Consider the following 17,480-nt stretch of genomic DNA (forward strand, 5'->3'; position numbering starts at 1 on the left):
AGGAGGTCAAACAGAAATTTGGCCGGTCTCCCTCCCGCCAGATCATTGACCTGGCTTGCAAATTTTCCGATTGCGTCCCATTTGACGTGGCTTGGCCCCGATTACAGACAGCACAAGCTCAACGTCGCAACCGAAACCCGAAGGCATTAAACGAAGCCGCGGTCAAATATACGAGGAGACGCGCCACGTGGGTTCCAATGGATTTTAAACGTGCCATGGAAGAATCAGATGTATCTCAATGCAATGGGTCAAGCGACACCACCATCCAAGGCGACCATTCCAAGCATGAGCAGCGCAGGACTCGCATCAAGCTTCCTCGCACTGCGAGGTCTACCAAGCCAAGGCTTCAGAACACAGACTCCAAGAACGCCCAAACATGCATATCGGCTGAGCTGCCTAAACAAGCTTCATCAGGCCAACCACCGCACAGCGCAGCTCCCAAGGTTGGTTCTCCAAGTTCGTTCGCGTACGCCGTTCACCACTAATATGATATGCTTTAACAAGACCAAACTCCCTCGAAAGAGAACCTTCTCCCACTCTTCTCTCGCATCCTCACCCCCCGGGTCCCCCTCTATCTATGTCAAACAACGTTTCACCCCTACTCCAGGCGTCGTCACGACCGACGCTCCGTTCTCCGACGGTGAGAGCCCATCCCAACGCCTAGAGACGCCGACCCTCTCACAAAGTGATGCGAAAGACGGCCTGGAACCCTGCCAAACACTCCAGGAAACTGCCAAACACTCAGATACAGGCCAGACGATCGATGTCGACGAGGGTGCAGCAGACACACAGACGAATGAGGTCATTATTATTGGTGATGATGATGAGGACAATTGCTCGGATATCCATGAACGGCAAGAAATACCACCAGATGCTCTATGCACGCTCGCCCCAGACACCTGGCTGAACGACAAAGCCGTATTCTTCACATTATTACTCATTGTGAGAGCGGTGGCAGACACATACATCGTCATTGACCCTATATTGTCTAAGCCCGAGTCAACCAGCCCTATTCCCACTAAGCCACATATGACCGTCTTGGCCCCTATCAACCTGCCCAACACGGCCCCCGTTGGCATGCCCCGGAACGACCACTGGATCCTCGCTGTCCTGTACGGAGCCGAAAACCGTGTTGATGTATACGATTCGCTCATAAATCCGGACAATACTAAAACGGTTCGCCTTTCTATTGAGGGCTTGATTCATCGGCTTTTCCCCACAGCAGTATTATCGAACTGGAACATCGAGAACCAACCAACGCCTTCACAGTCCAACTTCGATGACTGTGGTGTCGTCGTTCTTGTTGTTGCGCTACATCTCGTGTCCGGTCGGTCTCCACCAGCTCTACCTATCAACGGGCAACTCTGGCGCCGCCTCTTCTCCGCCTTGCGCGATGAAGGGGGTGACCCAGCCGCTTGGGTACAAGAAGAAATCCGGCGTAGCTCATTAGCATTTTCTCTCTCAGTTCCCACAACATCGCAACCGGATTCAGTTTTGGAGTTCCTGGGCAAATACCAAGCCCACCTTCAGAACACTTCACAGCAATCAAGTCAACTAAAAGATGTACAGGAGACAACTTCCCAGGCGGCCTCTATGGCTAACAAGCTCCATATCTCTGCACTTCGCAGTAGAGAAACACTAATGAGCCGAACTGCCAAAGTCGAAGAGAATATCTCAATGCAAAAGGAAGAGCCGCTTCACTTTGCCAAGCTTCTCTCCCTGGACAATCTCACTGATCACATAGGCCAGCAGATACTAGATCTCTCTCAACAACAGTTAACCAAGATCCGTTGCTCTCAAAATCAGTGTGCGGAGAGTGTTAACGCGCTATCTTGCATGATGAATTACGCCACTCACATAAATAAGGCGATTCAAGTGCATCTCAAACGACTTGAGGAGATGAGGAGAATAGGCGATGGGCTGGAGGGACTGTTAGCAGGGGCTTCAGAACTTCCTCCTAGTTGAGTTATCGCTAGTAAATTGTAATAGGAAAACCTCACACGGGCTCTTCTGCTTCTGCATCCCCAAGCATTTTATCGGTATAATCAGTGCCCCGTGTGGAGTCTAAATCTCGAGCCTATCTATCTTGCTCATCCTGGGTGTCGTCAGTATGAGGCTAGACTCGATCGCGAAGTAAGTTACGTCCACTCCGTAATCACTGAGACTGGGAATTGGGGCAACTAGACAAACGGTGAACCGGAGAACAACCCCAAGACTAGCGGCTCTCGGCGATTGCTGGCAACCCACGTGCAGCAAAATTGGCTGCCATTCTGCACGGCGCGGAGGCGTAATGAAAACGGGGTCGATAAATCGACTCCGTCGGATACGAACAGAAACAAGTGCCCACGACCGATCGCTCTGTCTGTCCATCATCAGGAAGCAATAACGGCCTAGCATCCAGAAACAGGTGAATAATCCACCCGGATGATATTGAAGAGGATGCTTTGGTGTGAAGAAAATGATACCCAGGAGACAAAACTGGAAAGGCGTGCGACTTGCGTAGAGGCGGTATGTTTGCTGAAGGGAAATACGGTCATATTCGATGATCGATGGCATACAAATACAATCACACCAAACGCAGTCTCCACGATTCATAAATCGCCCGAACTGTCAGCGTTGAATAAGTCTCCGCTACTGACCGGCGACACCGCCCCAAGCTATATATAAAGCAGCCCGGTTCGCGCCACGTCCATTCTCAGCAGACAATACACTTCCACACAACGCCCTTCAAAGATTATCCAGGCCAATGTGCACTATCTATGTATAACGCATCTACGACAAGAGATCCTGCGGCATTGCTGGGTTTCAATGAACATGGGATACAGTTTGTCGAGAACTTTATATGCCAACGTGTTGATGCTAGACTGCGAGCAGGAGTTGTTTGGTACGTCATTATCAATGAACTACGAAATTTACTAACAGTCCTGTAGTCTCAAATGCAGAGAGAAGCTGCCCAACCCACCATTATCTGGCCAACTCAGTCAGGGCCCGCATGCCCGCAATTTTGATTCCAAGGTGCCAACAAGACAAAGAAAAACCGACAAGGAGTTTGTTTTAGAGCTGCTGTGTATTTTCCTTTTTGCTATAGTGGCCAATAAGACTGGCGAGAACAAAGTCTTCTGGCGATCAGAGGGAGCAGAGTGTATACAGCAGGCTCCAAGCGACACCACTACTCCTGCCAGCAGAGACTATAAGCACTACTGTTCTACGTGTAGTACCTGCTTGAAAACAAAATCAGAGCTTAAGTAAGTTGTTCAGTTCACAATCTATAAAAAGACTTAGACTTACATGAATTAGCAAGCACGAAGTCCGGCATAGCAAGCCCTTCCACTGCGATGCCAAAGGCTGTAATCGTACGGAAGGCTTCAGCAGCAAAAATGACCTCGACAGACACAAGCGGAGCGTTCATTCTGACCTAGAAGTATCTGGACCTAGATACATTTGTCGCTTAGGGCAATGTGCTGCTGTTGCAGAGGCTGAACCCAAGACTTGGCCGAGAGCTGATAACTTTCGTTCCCATCTTCGCCGTATGCATCAGAAGGAGCATAGCCGCAACGATAATCTTGACGAATATATATATCGGTATGTATACATAATTTCTCCTATTCTTCAATTTATGTTAGCCCATTCATTCCTGATCAACCTCATAGGCATAAAGGCCTCCAAAATAGTGAAGGGACCACCCTTTCAAATATAAGTACCGATTCAGAGAGCACTTTGACGCCACGTTCACCTCCTACAAAAACCGCCTTCAGCACTAGAACAATCCAATCTGGCGAAAATAAGATACTGGATACCGACACAGTGGACGGTATTGACAACTGGGACCTAACTACCTCGGTTGATCAGTCGAGTGTGATAATTCCCCGAGGAGGGCCAGCTATTCTCAGTGAACTGAAGATTGCATCAATTTCCCCTATCCCCAAAGCAAAAAGGCGGCCTTTACCAGCATCTGCGCCGAAGACGGAACCCGCTAGGAAGAGGCACAAGGCATCCGCCCAAACAGAACAACAGAAGGACCGTGTCGCTACTATTACCCGTACTCGTGGCTCGAAGTGATGGGGACAACAAAGTGGGCAATGGAAGCAAAGGATTCGATGTAGGCCAAGACAGTTAGAACTCATGATTTCATTGAATTGATCTCGCCTGATATTGCAAGTTACTTGTGTCCCGTGCGTAGTCAAGTCCCCATCCCGGGTTCGAACAGACATCGCCGATCCCGAGACCCAACTTCTGGCTGAAGGCGACCTCGGATCACGGACATATATGCTGGCAGGGCGGGGACCATCCCCCAATCGAGCATATGTTCTTCTTCGATCCCCAGCTACGGATATACGACCGCACGTAGCCAAAGCTTGCAATGGGCACTAGGCATGCAGGTCACTTAAATTGGTCCATCGCATACACCTGCACTTCGTATTCAGCCTGAAGTAGGAGTACTTCACCCTTGGATGGAAGCCAATATGCCTGCTTGATCCTCCCGCACAGGGTCTTGGGACGGGAGGTACCCTTCGGTTCGTAGCACCAGATGCCCAGGGAATACCGGTGAGGTTTATTGCTGAGGGTAGAGCTGTGAAGTAATCGCTGGTCGTCCAAAGGGTGGAGGAGCGTTGGAGCACAAATCTATGCTTTAAGGACCAGTGGACTCACGCACACCAGGTCACTAGGCCGGTCATGAAGGCAACAGGTGGATTAAGGCGACGAGTGGTCACATGCGTTAGAACTTTCTAGAATCACCAAGTAGCCGCCCCTCTCTCATCAGGCCTGCCGAACCAACCAATCAATCCATTGATCAACGCAATCGCGAGCCCATATGGCTCGAGCTTAGGTGGTACTGTACCTGAACGAAGATTCTTGTCCGAGGCATACTTGGGCATTGTAGAGTAGAGGGAGCTCTACCCACTTTTCTACTCTACCCAGGTAGAGGAAAGGTCTCCTCTACTCTACCCGGGTAGAGTGGGTAGAGTGGTGGGTAGAGGACCGGGTAGAGTAGCGGGTGGGACGATAGGGTAGACAATGAATGTAGATGCTATAATTTGCCCAATTCTTCGAAATACCCTCTACCCTCTCCATATGAAACATCCCAATCCTCATCGAAATCCATGTCTATCTCATCATGCATCCCCACGACCTCTACAATTATCACTACCGTAGAAACTCGAGAAATTCAGAACCTGGGCAAAGTGGGTTTTTACTTCATTATACACGTTTAAGCCCTTATCGGGCAGCCACGCCCATAATCAATCCAATTACGCATGCAGTAAGCTGTTTTTATCTCCTCCTTATATCCAGAGCAGCCATTGGTCAGTCATGAATCTGGCTGTATCTACTTTGCCAAGGTTCTGAATTTCTCGAGTTTCTACGGTAGCAGCCCCTCTCAAGATACGAGTTTCCTTACAAACCAGTTGCCCATGTATTTTAATCTCTGGAGCAGGACGGCCATCAATTCAATCTGGGCCGTCGATTGAGTTGAAGCATGGCTGGCACAGTCTTTTCTATGCCACGTGCACGCTCGCACGGTTCATATGTTGATCTTTTGTCCACTAGAGGTGTGATTGAATCGAACTGACGACCACCCTGATTAGATCTAGTTGACCAATCAGGAGTGGGTAGCGTGGGTAGCTCTACCCACTTCCACTCTACTCTACTTGGGTAGAGTAGAGCGGGCATCTCCTCTACTCTACCCGGTAGAGTGGGTAGAGCTCCCTCTACAATGCCCAAGTATGGTCCGAGGTTTTCTAAAATTAGAAAATCAGGGCTGTGAAATTGCCTACGCTCCTCGGATGCCAGCCAATGCGAGGCGTCAGTACAAAACCCAGACAAGTAGTATATTGAACGCCCGTGTTTTCCTTCAGGCTAATTTACCATTGCTTTTAATTGGGTTTGTGTTGGTTCCTCTCGATGTGTGGCAGCCGTTGCCCAAGGGAGGGCCCGACCCGGGCACAGCTTAGCAACGGGCCGGCCACGTGCCCGATCATGTGATCAATTGGTTAGGAAGGTCATAAAGGGGGCTTCCGTAGCCTTCTCCCTTTCTGGGAGGGAGAGAGACGTTTTATGCCAATTGATTAGGAGTCAGGTTGGCCCTTTGTTATGATTTGCTTTCCCACATCGATGTGAAGACATACCAACAGTTTGACTATTCTGCAGGAATGGATAAGACAACAATTCCCCACACACAAAACGCAGAGGATGAGAGGTATCATCCTTGCACGTTGACGAGCCAAGTTTTTGTGAAGTGAGGACATTAAGGAATCAGAGGTGTACCAACGATGACCATGGCAGTTGATTCTCTCCAGTTAGCCACTCTTAGTCCTTCATCTCGTTCGCGCCAAACCAAACTCCCCCAGTTGGATTTCACTCGACGCTTGTGATGTCCGTCTACCCCTGAATCCCATATAAGGCCACTTGAACACGAAGATTGAACGTAGTCGGACAAATATGTTCTGAGTACGCAGTCTATCAATCAGTGATGTCGCACGAGCCAGGAAGTCGTAAGTTGCATAGGTATTTGCGAGCACCTGAGATATTAGCCTTGACGAGATGAAGAATTAATCGCGTAGGTAACAACATACCAAGTCTCTCTCTAACTGCGACTCCATTGTCAAAGCAGTAGTGGCCACCATCCATGCCAAAACACCAAGCATCAGACGCATTTTGAAGAGAGTCAAGGATGTCGAGGAGCCTGAAATAACAATCACCCATTCCAGCACCATCCAGAACCGGAAAGCAACAGCCGATGCAGCAGGAATGTGCTTGAAAAGCGTATACCGAGTCTCCAGCAAATTGCCGATGATAAACAGCATTCCTGTAATAGCCGTGATTGATATTAAGGGCCAGGGAATGAAATATTTCTGATCCACACTCCAGGAACCACTCGACCATAAGCACTATATATAGATTATTAGTCATGCTCACAATTGGAACGACAACTTACCTCTCTAATCATGCTAGAGAGAATGATGGAGCACGCTAAGTATAACGGCCAATCCATCCCTTTTTTCCACGCCAAAGTTGCAAATACTAGCCCAGTTGCCATTGCGATGATGATCTGGGCTATGGAGAGGATCGTGAACACGCGTTTGTGTCGATTACAGAGTGCTTGGGACTCAGAAACTTTTTGAAAAAACAACACAATATTAACCAGGCCCACCAGGTTAATAACGGTACTCAAGAAGAATGCCGCATATACCATAACTGACTGCCAGTAAGTAAGTGAGTGCATGGTAATGAGAAGAAGGCAAATGGGTCGTGTTGTTTACATAAAAGAGTTGCCCGAGATCGTTCCTGGTGATCGCCAGGTATTTATTCTCACGCAGGTCAACGGCGTCCCAAGGGCTGACACCCACCCAACCCCTTTTAGCATCAGAGCTCTGCGCAGGTTCTAAGTAGCTCTGTAGCATGAGTTTGTCGGCGCATGACTGAGGCATACTTTGAGGGGGGTGTGGGGGTGTCGCAGGAGGGTGGTGGATTGGATAATGAAGACTGCAACCCATCACGAGCTCTTGGTGGATCTAGGTATGCATTGGCTGAATGGTTACGACCACGTCCTGTAATAGAACTATAGGATCGGCCCCTTGAGCAGTTTTGTGAGGATGCCCCGGCATGTTTGGTCTAACATAATGACCAGGTTGCCTAATGTGACTGATTCCACACCCTCTGATCTTTCACCCCGGTCCCGTTGACCCGGGGGGAAGAGCGAATCGATGGCTTGATTCCCATCCCCCATGAGTGTTTAACCTGATGTCTAGAGCTGGTCTCACTCGCCGCACCTCCACAAACATAGGCAAGGCAGACTTGAGAATTAGGGTTATGCCTCCACACCCTATGGCACGTCGCGTAGAGACTGAGTAGAAGCGGCAGCAGACCATGGGCATGAGCATGCCAAGCGAGGGATGACGGCCACAGGAATCAAAGGACATGTACTTCATTCTCAGCTCGTATCGACGGTTCAGGATAAGAAGAGGTTTGTGAGCTAGCATTCGGTGATGGCGATGCTGTTATTATCATTGCGTCCATGGATGCAAACATGGTTGTGAGGCAGGCTTGGTTGCCCATGGAGTATCATCAAGTACCACCAACGGAGTCTTTTGACGCCACCCCCATGTCATGTTCAGATCCCTTCCGCATGTAGTAAATGGTCCTTTGAAAGTGCCAAGCCGGGCTGAGACGGCTTCGTTTAGGCCCCTCCTCTCTGTCCTTATGTGACTCGTATTCCATGAGACTTGCAGGACAAGCCACATCCATGCGAGCTGCTGCTGCTAGATTCAGGGGGATGCCTCCTTGGGGGCTAACTGACACAAGAAAGCATAAATCCACACCTCCTCCCCATTGCCTCCGCTCATCCTATCCTTCCATCTCCCAAGAGACTCGCTTCTATATCTTTACCTGCAACAATGTCCTCCCCTACACTTGGCGACGGCTCCCGTCTGTCTGACGAACATAAGTCACTTGTGCGGAGTGAGGGTGGGGAGACAGCCGATCCAACACCCGAATGTATTCCCCTCGGGGAGTGTTGCACCAGTCATTCGAAGAATGTTCCCATTGATCCGTGCCCAGTCGGCTCCGACGATGGGCATCACACAGGTTGTCTGCTTATCGGGTTCCTACAAGAAGTTTCTGACTTGAAGTACAGCCCACATTGCAGATTTCCAGGAACTTGGAGATCAGCATCAAACTCGCGAGCCAAACAACGGTCGCGAGACAGAATGGGGCCCTGAGTTCTTCCCAGAAGGTGAAACGCCTGGGACATCGACTGTAACGAACAGTCTTATAAGTTATGAACGATACCTTTCGAGCCTCCAACCCGGATTCCCTCAAGGACAGTCTGGCCATGTCAGCAGTGCAACGTGGAAGCCTCGAGAAGGGAAGAGCACGAAGAAGTCGTCAAAGTGGTCAAGGGGGTCATCATACAAGATACAAAGGAAGCAGGGGAAGAGGTCGAGAAAGCCGAAACAGGTACGTCGTGCTGAGCTATGTAGTATTACTCTAACATGTCTTTAGGATCATCACGTCGCCGGTCCGGCCGTCGAGCCCCCTTGTTCCCCTAGGCTATATCCAAATAAATATCTGGATAGCGATGGCGATCTTATGTTCCCGACTGTTAATGAGCTATGTGGAATGACAGGGGCGGATCAAGAAGAGTGGCAGCGAGCGTGTGAAACCTCTAAGTAATCAATGCCACAGTCAGTGAGGATCGTATAGGACATCTGGAGATGAATAGTAGAGTACGCTACCCGCAAACTGCTTTCTGGGGGTGATAACCCGATAACCATCGCGTTTAAACGACTCGCTGAGCGACCTGTGGAGCACCCCTTGTGTGGTGCGGGAATGAAATACTACGACGATAGCTGGGAACCTCCACAGGATATGGGCAGAGAGGAACTCGAGAACGGGCTCTAGAATACGGATGGATGGTCAAAATACAGCATCTTCTAATTAGTTCGAAAGCTAGTCTGATTGATGATTCATTAAAGCCAATGTTGAATGCACCAGCGTTGGATGGCTGTGCGACTGAAGAGAGGCTGTTATGAGGGACCAGGAGACACTCCCTATATCTTGTGCAGATACACAGTGGCCCTCCACTGTGGCGCGCGGTTTTGTAACGCTTTGGAACATGTGGGTCCTCTGAAAGGTGGAGTGGATTGTGCCATATCCTGGTCTGACATGGATGGGTGAAGGGCTACTAGTAGCTGCTTGACTCGCTGAGTCACCAAGGGATTGCTAGCGACGGGATCAACAAGGGGCGGCGGCTACTAGTAGCTGTTTTCCTCAGAGTCATCAAGGAGCTACTAGTAGCCGGCTGCCACCTCTGATTGGACATCAAGAAATAAAGTTAAAAGAGTGGAATGTGTGCATTCGAGCTGTGACAATCTTGACAATCTTGACAATCTGGCTGAACAATGCCGCAACTCCTCCGGGCTGACATGGACAATTGCATATATCCTTTCCGAGAACCAATACCCGTTGTTGGGCGTACCACACGCACTAAAAGTACGAGTTACGGTTCTCAACCACCCCCGCTCCCTGAAAGTCTCGCTGGAACTGTTCCCTTGCAGAAATGGACTCATTGAGATGCGTCGCGCACACGACCGTCTCCTCGTACTGAGCCATTGACCTAGCTACGAACACGGCATTCCTAATCTGCAATAGTGGTTAGATCTCGCACTACCACTCTACCACGCGAAGGGTGACTCACCTCTCGGCCGTTCAGTTCCTTCTCCGCTAGCTCGTCAACTGCATCCTGGGGACAGTCGGGGCTTCCTTGCTTAGTGTTGGCCTGCCCCAAGAAGTACTTCCACACGGCCTCGCGCGCATCTCGTCCTAGTGGGTGATATTGTAGAGCAAGATGAATCCTGCTAATCATTGCTTCGTCGAATGACTGCACTCGGTTTGTCGTCAGGAATAGAATGCCATCGTACTGCTCTAGTTCGCGCAGGAAGACCGATACGAGTGCATTGAGATGTGGATCGTTCGAACGTTGAGCTAGAAAGACATCTGCCTCGTCCAGAAGCAGTATGGCTTTCCACCGGCTTGCAATCTTGAAGATACTGGTCAGGATCCTCTCCACCTTGACCGGATCTACACCGATCTGACCAGCCGGCACCTGACTGGTTAGTAAATGCCGATTTCGAAGCATAGCAGCAAAATCCTTACTGTGTATAGTGGAATCCGGTAGGTCTCTGCAATTGTTTCTGCTGTCAGGGTTTTCCCGACACCAGGAGGCCCACTATAGCACCAGATCAGCTACTTGTCTGGCAGGCATTCGGAGTGCATCATACTAGAGCAAAAAGTTGATTCCCCGTCCTTTCCCTTGAACAAGGTCCCTAAAGCCATCGCTCTCATCCCGATCAAGATATGTTTTGGTTAGAGCCCAAATTGGCTTCTTTTGACTCTCTGGGATCTTGACATCCTTGAAGGACGAAGGGCTCCAGGATATTTCGGTGATGTTGGCAACAGCAAACTCCACTGTGATGGATTCTTAGTCAACTGTATGTCTTGGATCGAATCCTACTCACGAAATGTTTTGCTACCAAGGCAAAACCCAAACACAGTAGGGCTGCAAATGAGGAAATCGTTCTCCTCGAGCTGACTCGGGTCAAGATCTGCAAGTCCGAGGGAACCAATCGGGCCCGTAATCGGGTCTCTTGGTTCTACCTTTCGGACTTGTGGGAACGGGTGACCAGGGTTCTGTTCCTGAAAACAGACAGCATCAATCATGATTCGATCCTTGATGTGGCGTTTGACGATCTCCCCTTCGTCGTCGATGAAAAACGCTTTCCCCTCGTACTGACGATGATGGAGGCCCATCAAAGAGACAAACTTGCGGCCGTTATCAATCAGGTCCTTTGTCATCTTCTCCTTCTCGGGGTGGTATTCTAAAGGGTACACCTGGAGAAACTCGATTTTCTTGGTTCCTCGGAAGTATGGTATCTTGCGGCCGGCTGTGACCTCACCTAACGTTTTTCCGTTCGAGCTCAGATAACGAATCTCGAGGTACATGAATTTCGATCCATCCAGGTCCAGTCTCTCTTCGCAATGGTTGTATAGGGCACTCATGGGAGCATCGGTACCCTTACAGGTAGTGTATACCTCTGTATTGGGCTTAGAGAGGGCCCAAATGAGGTCGTACGTAATTTCCTTCTTTGCCAGAAGAACAGATAGTTGTTGATCAGTAGGCTGGAAAGTGCATTCGATGCAGTCAACCAAAAGACCCAAATGCTGTGCAGCTGTTTTGTTCTGGCCGTCGACCGCACGCCGATGATGGGCTTTCAATTCTCCACGAACGTGAAATAGAATATTTCGATCAATCTGTTCAGCATTAGCGGTTGTAACATGTAGGCTTCACTAAAACCATACGGAGGGCGTTTCATCTGCCAGAGAGACCACTCGAATATCGCGACAGACTTCTCTCAGGACATTTCGCAATGACGGGGACTTGACATCGATAAAAGATGTAATTTCATCTGTTTTCCTATCTGAAAGCATTCTGTCAGCAGGATCTTAAGATAGGGATACCAGACTCACCAATCCTATCCCGAACGAGGAAGACATACTGGTCGAGATCTTTGACCCCTGGACCAGCTGTCTCAACGATCTTGTATTTCCAAGATTTCTCGTCCCACCTGTCGCATCCGTTAGCAATAATACTTTTTCTGGAATGACTATCGTACGCTTCCTCCACACGCTTATATGCCAGCTTCGATGCTCGCTCAACCTTCGGCTCGTTCGGCTTGGCTGCGGCTTCATCACTAGAGGACGAGCTCTCGGATGTAGACCTTTCAACAACGAGCTTTTCGAGTGTTGTCAAGAGTCGCTCCGCGAAAGACAATTCGAAATCGTTCTTGTCTTGAGCAAGGCGTCCATTGGGCGCGTTTGGTTCCTTAGCATCAATTGGCTGGTGCAGAGGGCTGCTGGGAGGAGTCGTTTGTTGGGAAGGGGAAGGGTGGAATGGCTGGACCAAATGGGAAGGCATGATGATCAGGCAAGATGATGGGATATGTTATCGATAAGATCAATGTTGCTGTGATTAGACTGGGATTGAATGTGTGAGTGTCTATCTTCATTCTCGGGGGGATATCTCCTATTCTTATATTTTCGCAGCACCGGCTCTGAGCCAAAGATTGTCCCGAGCAAAGCAATATCTATCGCAGCCCACAGTCGAACCCCCACCATCCCGGAGTCCTCCCCTTTCTTAGCACGGGCTGGGATAGTTCATCTACACCTCCAACACCGATGTGGACACAGGCCGCATCATGCGTGTCCGTAGCATGCATATACGCCAACGACTTTTGCACAGCCAACAAAGAATGACCATCACAGGGACCTACTCATCCGACGAGCTGCAGGTATTCAAACAGGGGCTGCGAGGTCGACCCTGATTACCCCCCCCCCCCCCTTTTTCCCACAAGGAGGCGTCGCTGACGGTTACGCAGCCCGCACTATGCAGGTTCATGGCACGCATACACGCTAGTGACTGTTTACAACCAACACGGATGATCGTCACGGCTCTTCAACATGCATATTCACTGTTCTACGTGTCTCCAACCGGCTGAGGCGAGCACCGGCCCGTGATAATCCAGTCGTATTTTATAAACTACCACTTCTTAATTGGTCGCCTTGCCAAGTTGCTGCGGCCATTTGAGAGACCAATACATGAGCGCGACAGAAGGGCGGGCGTTCCTTCCCCCAGCTCACTGCTCAGTAAAAGCCCAGGACAGGAGGGATCGACTGTGACCCTGTCATCGGCCGTGATCCAATCTTTGACGTGATCATCTTCCCCATCCTGTCCACCTCGATCTATTATCATGCAGCCAACAGCCTGCACGTCTGTCGCCTGCAGGCTTTCGCTGGGTGAACTGTTGACTGTTGGACCTGCTGTGTTGGCTGGGTCCATGCTCTTTCCGGTTAAAGACTCGGTCGCCGAAGCCGCAAACGGTCGCCTTATTATTGATCTACATGTAACGCTAGTCGGGGTACACATCTTTCCAGGACGTCTTAGCACTTAATGCACATACTCTACTTCCCTTTTGAGAATTCATCGTCACTTGTGTAAATGATCTCGCAATTTGCTATTCCTACCTGCTAGGTTGTACATTACAGGGCAGGAGGGTGCTGCAATTCTATCATGAATTGTGGTAATGTAAAGATGGCTTCACGAAGGTGTTTCACAGTGAAGGCAGGGGCCGTGAATTATGGTCAGGTATGGAAGGCTACATAGTGACGGAGAGGGCCACCAATTATGGTCACATAAGGTTGGCGTGCAGGAAAAGACCATAAATTATGGTCACGTAGTGAGGTGCTGTAGAGGGAAGGCTCGGCCAATAATTTTGGCCACGTGAAGGTGGACGTATCGCAACCGACCATACATTATGGCCACGTAATGGTGGTCGGCTGGGGCCAATAATTTTGGTCGCGTCAAGGAGGGCAGTGTAGGAAGTGACCATAAATTATGGTCACGTAAAAAGGGGCCATGAGGAACGGACCACGGCAAAGAGTCGGTGGGGGGCGCAAAATTATGGTCACGTAAAGGAGGGTCGCGTAAAAAACAGACCATGAATTATGGCCATGTACAGGATATTCATGAACAAAGGAGGGGTCATACAAGAGGGTCACGTGAAGGGTGGCTGGGCCGAGGTCAGGAACCAGCCATTAAGTGGCTGTACAGGATGTAAGTGCGCCACACCTCTCACGTGAGCCATCGTTCCAAGAATCAGCACGGAAGATAGCTTTTCCGCCACAATTGCCCCTCGTTTGCCCTCGTTGTCATCAGATGTCAGCCAACGTCCTTCGTCATAGGCAACGAGTATCATGACGGTCAAGGAGAGGACCCCCATCTCCCCGGAGGCTGCACCTAATTTAGAAGTTGCAAGGCAGCGCCTCTCAACAGACGGGTGCTCTGCACTCGAAGATGCCACGATCGCGCAGGATCTGGCTGTTATGGAGCGGAAAGAGTGGCCTTGGCACACAATAGATGGCGTGAACATATTCAAAAAACACGTTCTCGAAGATCAGGTAAGTCATCCATACCGGTATCAGTAAATCCCTAACCCTCCTAGATCATCATGCAACTCGGTCAGCATTTCCTTGGGAAGCGCGTTATGGTGCACTGCCTCAGACAACATATGTACCCCGGCCGTGTTTTTTTATGGACGAAAGGTGGCCCGGAGGTCGGTCTACGGAGTCATCTAATCCACCTATATCCTGAAGGGGCAATCGTGAGATATATATGTGGTTCTCACCTACATGATGTCCCAGCAGAAGAGGGGGTTCGGAGTGTGAATGAGGTTGATGAACAGGAATATGAGAAAGCGGGCTGTACTAGTTTCACCAAAAAGACTGGTGGGAAGTAAGTCACTATTACATGATTATACCATAACTATGTTTTCTAACTGCATTCCAGAGTCATTCTTGATTCTCGTGTTGGGTTCGAAATCATATTCAATTATATACTCGTCGTCGAAATTGTCAAAGAGCATCTGGCTTTGGGGTGGAAGTTGATGAAACTCCCCTCGGAGTTTGAAGAGACAGTCCGAGAAGTGGAGAACGACACGTTTAGGGCGAACTTTCAGTATATTAATCCTTCGGAACGCAAAACTCTTGGTCAACCTGAAAATCCATAGTTGAGGCGGTCACGGATTGAGGAGTGGGAGTCGAGCATATGTTCGAACTCCTGGACAAATATTTGTGCTGTGTCCGCGCTATTAGCTTGGTCGTTTCACGGAGAGAGAGATATTACCGTCGATTTGTCCCTGAGACTGAGGTATGGCCGGATCGTCGTCCTGTCTCAATCTAGATTTCTGACCCGCGTCAGGCCATGACTCTAATTCAGCCACTTCACACGACCTCTTATTGCTCCCTGTGCTCTCTTTCAATGATAGAGTCTGCAGCATCTCTAGCTCTTTGTTGGATTCTGCGGCTAGATCGACACGCATCGACTCCATGTAATCCACTTTTCTCTTGCAAAGTTCAAGCCGATGCTTCTTGGAATGATCCAAAGCCAAAAACACCGTTTTCTGCTGCTCTCCACAGCAGATGCAGTATTCTACACAGCGATAGTCTGCGAGAGAGCTGTATTAGTGGCAATGCAAGTCTAAGGGAATGCAAGACTTACGCCTTTGGTAGTGTCGCCGAAGTTTGCTGCGGGTTGGAAATGGCGCGGTATTGCGCTTGCAAGTCAGGAGCGGGCAGTTGTGTGATTGTGGTAGCTGAGCCTGATTCTCGTTTTCATCTGCATCATCTTCCTCTGTGTCTGTATCGCCATCTAGAGGGTCGACTTCCTCGTGGATTAAGCATTTCTCGATCTCCTGAAGGTAGAACGTGTATCGGGTCTGGAAGACAGTGAGCACTTGCCAGGCAGGGATATACTCGTACTAACACGATACTCTTTAAGATGAGTATCCAGCCCATCTACAGTTATAAAAATGGCGGTGCATTTACAATATCGACGTCGCCGGTCTGACATCTCACAGGTGGAGGAGTGATCCGTGGTTGTTTTCCTTGAGTTATGGGATGAGATGCTGGATCATCTCCGGCGGAATATGGAGTGGATACATCACGTAAGACACGTCACGTGCGTTGCTAACCGAGCACGGTTACCTCAGCAAGCTCAGGCCATTTCCAAGAGGAGTTTAGCGAAATTCAGAGCCTGCTGAGGTAAGAGTAGGGGGTTGTGCATGATGAATCAATCAAAGTCAATTTTTGCCCGCTTTCCCTCCGACCCTCTGAACACAGTGTCACCAAAAAATACGTATGCAAGAGCTTATGGCTTATTTCTATAATGCAGATGATTTCATTTGTCTATAGGCCTGGTTAGTAAAGACTCGGGCGACTCAACGGCTGCATTACCGGTCGCGCAACTTGGACAACTCCCCCCCGCATACACTCCGGTGTCCTTACAAATCTCGCATTTCCATGCCATGTTTTCTGTAGAGGATTTTGATTTAAAACTTTAGGAGACGATCTGGGAAATGAAAGTAGATGGATTAGGTCTTGCGTTTGAACAACGTTAGGATGATGCGGCCTTTTAACATCCCTTAGCGTAGTGCAGGAGACCCGATGGGCTCTGCACAATTTGGGTCGCAAGGCCAGTGGTGCACCGCCACATGCATTAGCCAATCATACCTGGTTGGCTATATGAGTCCACCACAATGTAATAGGTCATGCGACTCTTGTTTGATTGGGCCTATGTTCCATAATGGATGCCCTCCTCTCAGAATTCGGCATGTGGCGGAGACCGTAACACATCGTCCCTCCTTCTGAAAAGGTGTGGCATCCTTTACGTGACCATAATATATGTCTCCCGGTGGACCTCTCCCTCATGCTTAACAGCGTGGAAGAGCTCGGCGACCGCTCGTACCAGACAGTGATGCGGGCACCGTATCGGTGACGTAATTAGTGGCCCGTCGCTTGGCTGCCTTGTTTCGGGCACTCGGTCACGTGAAATCAATTTTAGGTGGTTGGTGGCCGTGTTGTAAAGTGGGACAGATTCGCCAACTGTTGCGACCAGTCGCTACACACTTGATATCCCGCGCTGGCCAAAGGACGACACTAGAAGAATATCTGTACAACTGCCACTTCTACTTCTACAAGAAACTCGGGCTCGCTGACAAATCCAAGTCATCGACGGGATTTACGAAGGTCGAGGGTAAATACTATCCTAAGTGGCTTCGTCCCTGGACCAGCTTTACCAACACCCAGCGACAACATCATTTTGAGGCCATCAGGACGGTCTGTGGGAAGAGGCGGCTCTTCCATCAAGAGAGTACGACCAGAGATCTAGGAACGACGATCCACCGCAAACGGGCAGGCAACGAGAATGCCGTCGATCACTTTGAGAAGCTTGCTGTGGAAGATCCGGTCTGGGAACTTCTGCGTCCCGTCTGGGACGAAGAGGAGCTGCGCAAGGAATATCGGTGTATGGGGCTACGATTCAGCAACAACATCCGGGATTTCACGCAACCGAGCGATGGTAATCTGGTTGG

At 49.7% G+C, this 17,480-nt stretch overlaps 7 protein-coding genes across 7 annotated transcripts; 5 read left to right on the forward strand and 2 right to left on the reverse strand.

The window, feature by feature from the left end:
- The first annotated feature begins 29 nt into the window (after positions 1 to 29).
- BGZ61DRAFT_172305 (uncharacterized protein) lies at positions 30 to 2,015 on the forward strand. Its single transcript, XM_046237601.1, has 3 exons — positions 30 to 443; positions 505 to 640; positions 698 to 2,015. The coding sequence occupies exons 1-3, from the start codon at positions 198 to 200 to the stop codon at positions 1,963 to 1,965; spliced, it is 1,650 nt and encodes a 549-aa protein (XP_046095654.1). The 5' UTR covers positions 30 to 197; the 3' UTR covers positions 1,966 to 2,015.
- A 744-nt stretch (positions 2,016 to 2,759) lies between these two features.
- BGZ61DRAFT_566940 (uncharacterized protein) lies at positions 2,760 to 4,111 on the forward strand (the record flags this gene model as incomplete). Its single annotated transcript, XM_046255947.1, has 4 exons — positions 2,760 to 2,884; positions 2,931 to 3,245; positions 3,298 to 3,582; positions 3,651 to 4,111. The coding sequence occupies 4 exons, from the start codon at positions 2,760 to 2,762 to the stop codon at positions 4,057 to 4,059; spliced, it is 1,134 nt and encodes a 377-aa protein (XP_046095655.1). The 3' UTR covers positions 4,060 to 4,111.
- A 4,282-nt stretch (positions 4,112 to 8,393) lies between these two features.
- On the forward strand, positions 8,394 to 9,171 carry BGZ61DRAFT_485901 (uncharacterized protein; the record flags this gene model as incomplete). The annotated part of the gene is made up of 3 exons (XM_046249777.1): positions 8,394 to 8,493; positions 8,633 to 8,955; positions 9,001 to 9,171. The coding sequence occupies 3 exons, from the start codon at positions 8,394 to 8,396 to the stop codon at positions 9,169 to 9,171; spliced, it is 594 nt and encodes a 197-aa protein (XP_046095656.1).
- An 813-nt stretch (positions 9,172 to 9,984) lies between these two features.
- BGZ61DRAFT_433556 (P-loop containing nucleoside triphosphate hydrolase protein) lies at positions 9,985 to 12,472 on the reverse strand (the record flags this gene model as incomplete). The annotated part of the gene is made up of 8 exons (XM_046243921.1): positions 9,985 to 10,140; positions 10,196 to 10,603; positions 10,654 to 10,726; positions 10,779 to 10,965; positions 11,016 to 11,808; positions 11,857 to 11,975; positions 12,025 to 12,122; positions 12,171 to 12,472. The coding sequence occupies 8 exons, from the start codon at positions 12,470 to 12,472 to the stop codon at positions 9,985 to 9,987; spliced, it is 2,136 nt and encodes a 711-aa protein (XP_046095657.1).
- Positions 12,473 to 14,307: 1,835 nt separating this feature from the next.
- On the forward strand, positions 14,308 to 14,849 carry BGZ61DRAFT_370480 (uncharacterized protein; the record flags this gene model as incomplete). Its single annotated transcript, XM_046242025.1, has 2 exons — positions 14,308 to 14,511; positions 14,556 to 14,849. The coding sequence occupies 2 exons, from the start codon at positions 14,308 to 14,310 to the stop codon at positions 14,847 to 14,849; spliced, it is 498 nt and encodes a 165-aa protein (XP_046095658.1).
- A 199-nt stretch (positions 14,850 to 15,048) lies between these two features.
- Positions 15,049 to 15,994, reverse strand: BGZ61DRAFT_172356 (uncharacterized protein). Its single transcript, XM_046237602.1, has 4 exons — positions 15,877 to 15,994; positions 15,611 to 15,827; positions 15,236 to 15,556; positions 15,049 to 15,186 (listed from the first exon to the last, which is right to left on the reverse strand). Exons 1-4 carry the CDS (start codon positions 15,904 to 15,906, stop codon positions 15,101 to 15,103), a joined length of 654 nt encoding a protein of 217 aa, XP_046095659.1. The 5' UTR covers positions 15,907 to 15,994; the 3' UTR covers positions 15,049 to 15,100.
- Positions 15,995 to 17,034: 1,040 nt separating this feature from the next.
- On the forward strand, positions 17,035 to 17,232 carry BGZ61DRAFT_304629 (uncharacterized protein; the record flags this gene model as incomplete). The annotated part of the gene is made up of 1 exon (XM_046238721.1): positions 17,035 to 17,232. A coding segment is annotated over one exon (198 nt), but the record flags the coding sequence as incomplete, so codon positions are not given.
- Between the last annotated feature and the right edge of the window lie 248 nt (positions 17,233 to 17,480).

The sequence above is a fragment of the Ilyonectria robusta genome (genome assembly GCF_021365365.1).
Source record: "Ilyonectria robusta strain PMI_751 chromosome Unknown BGZ61scaffold_41, whole genome shotgun sequence".
NCBI lineage: Eukaryota > Fungi > Ascomycota > Sordariomycetes > Hypocreales > Nectriaceae > Ilyonectria > Ilyonectria robusta.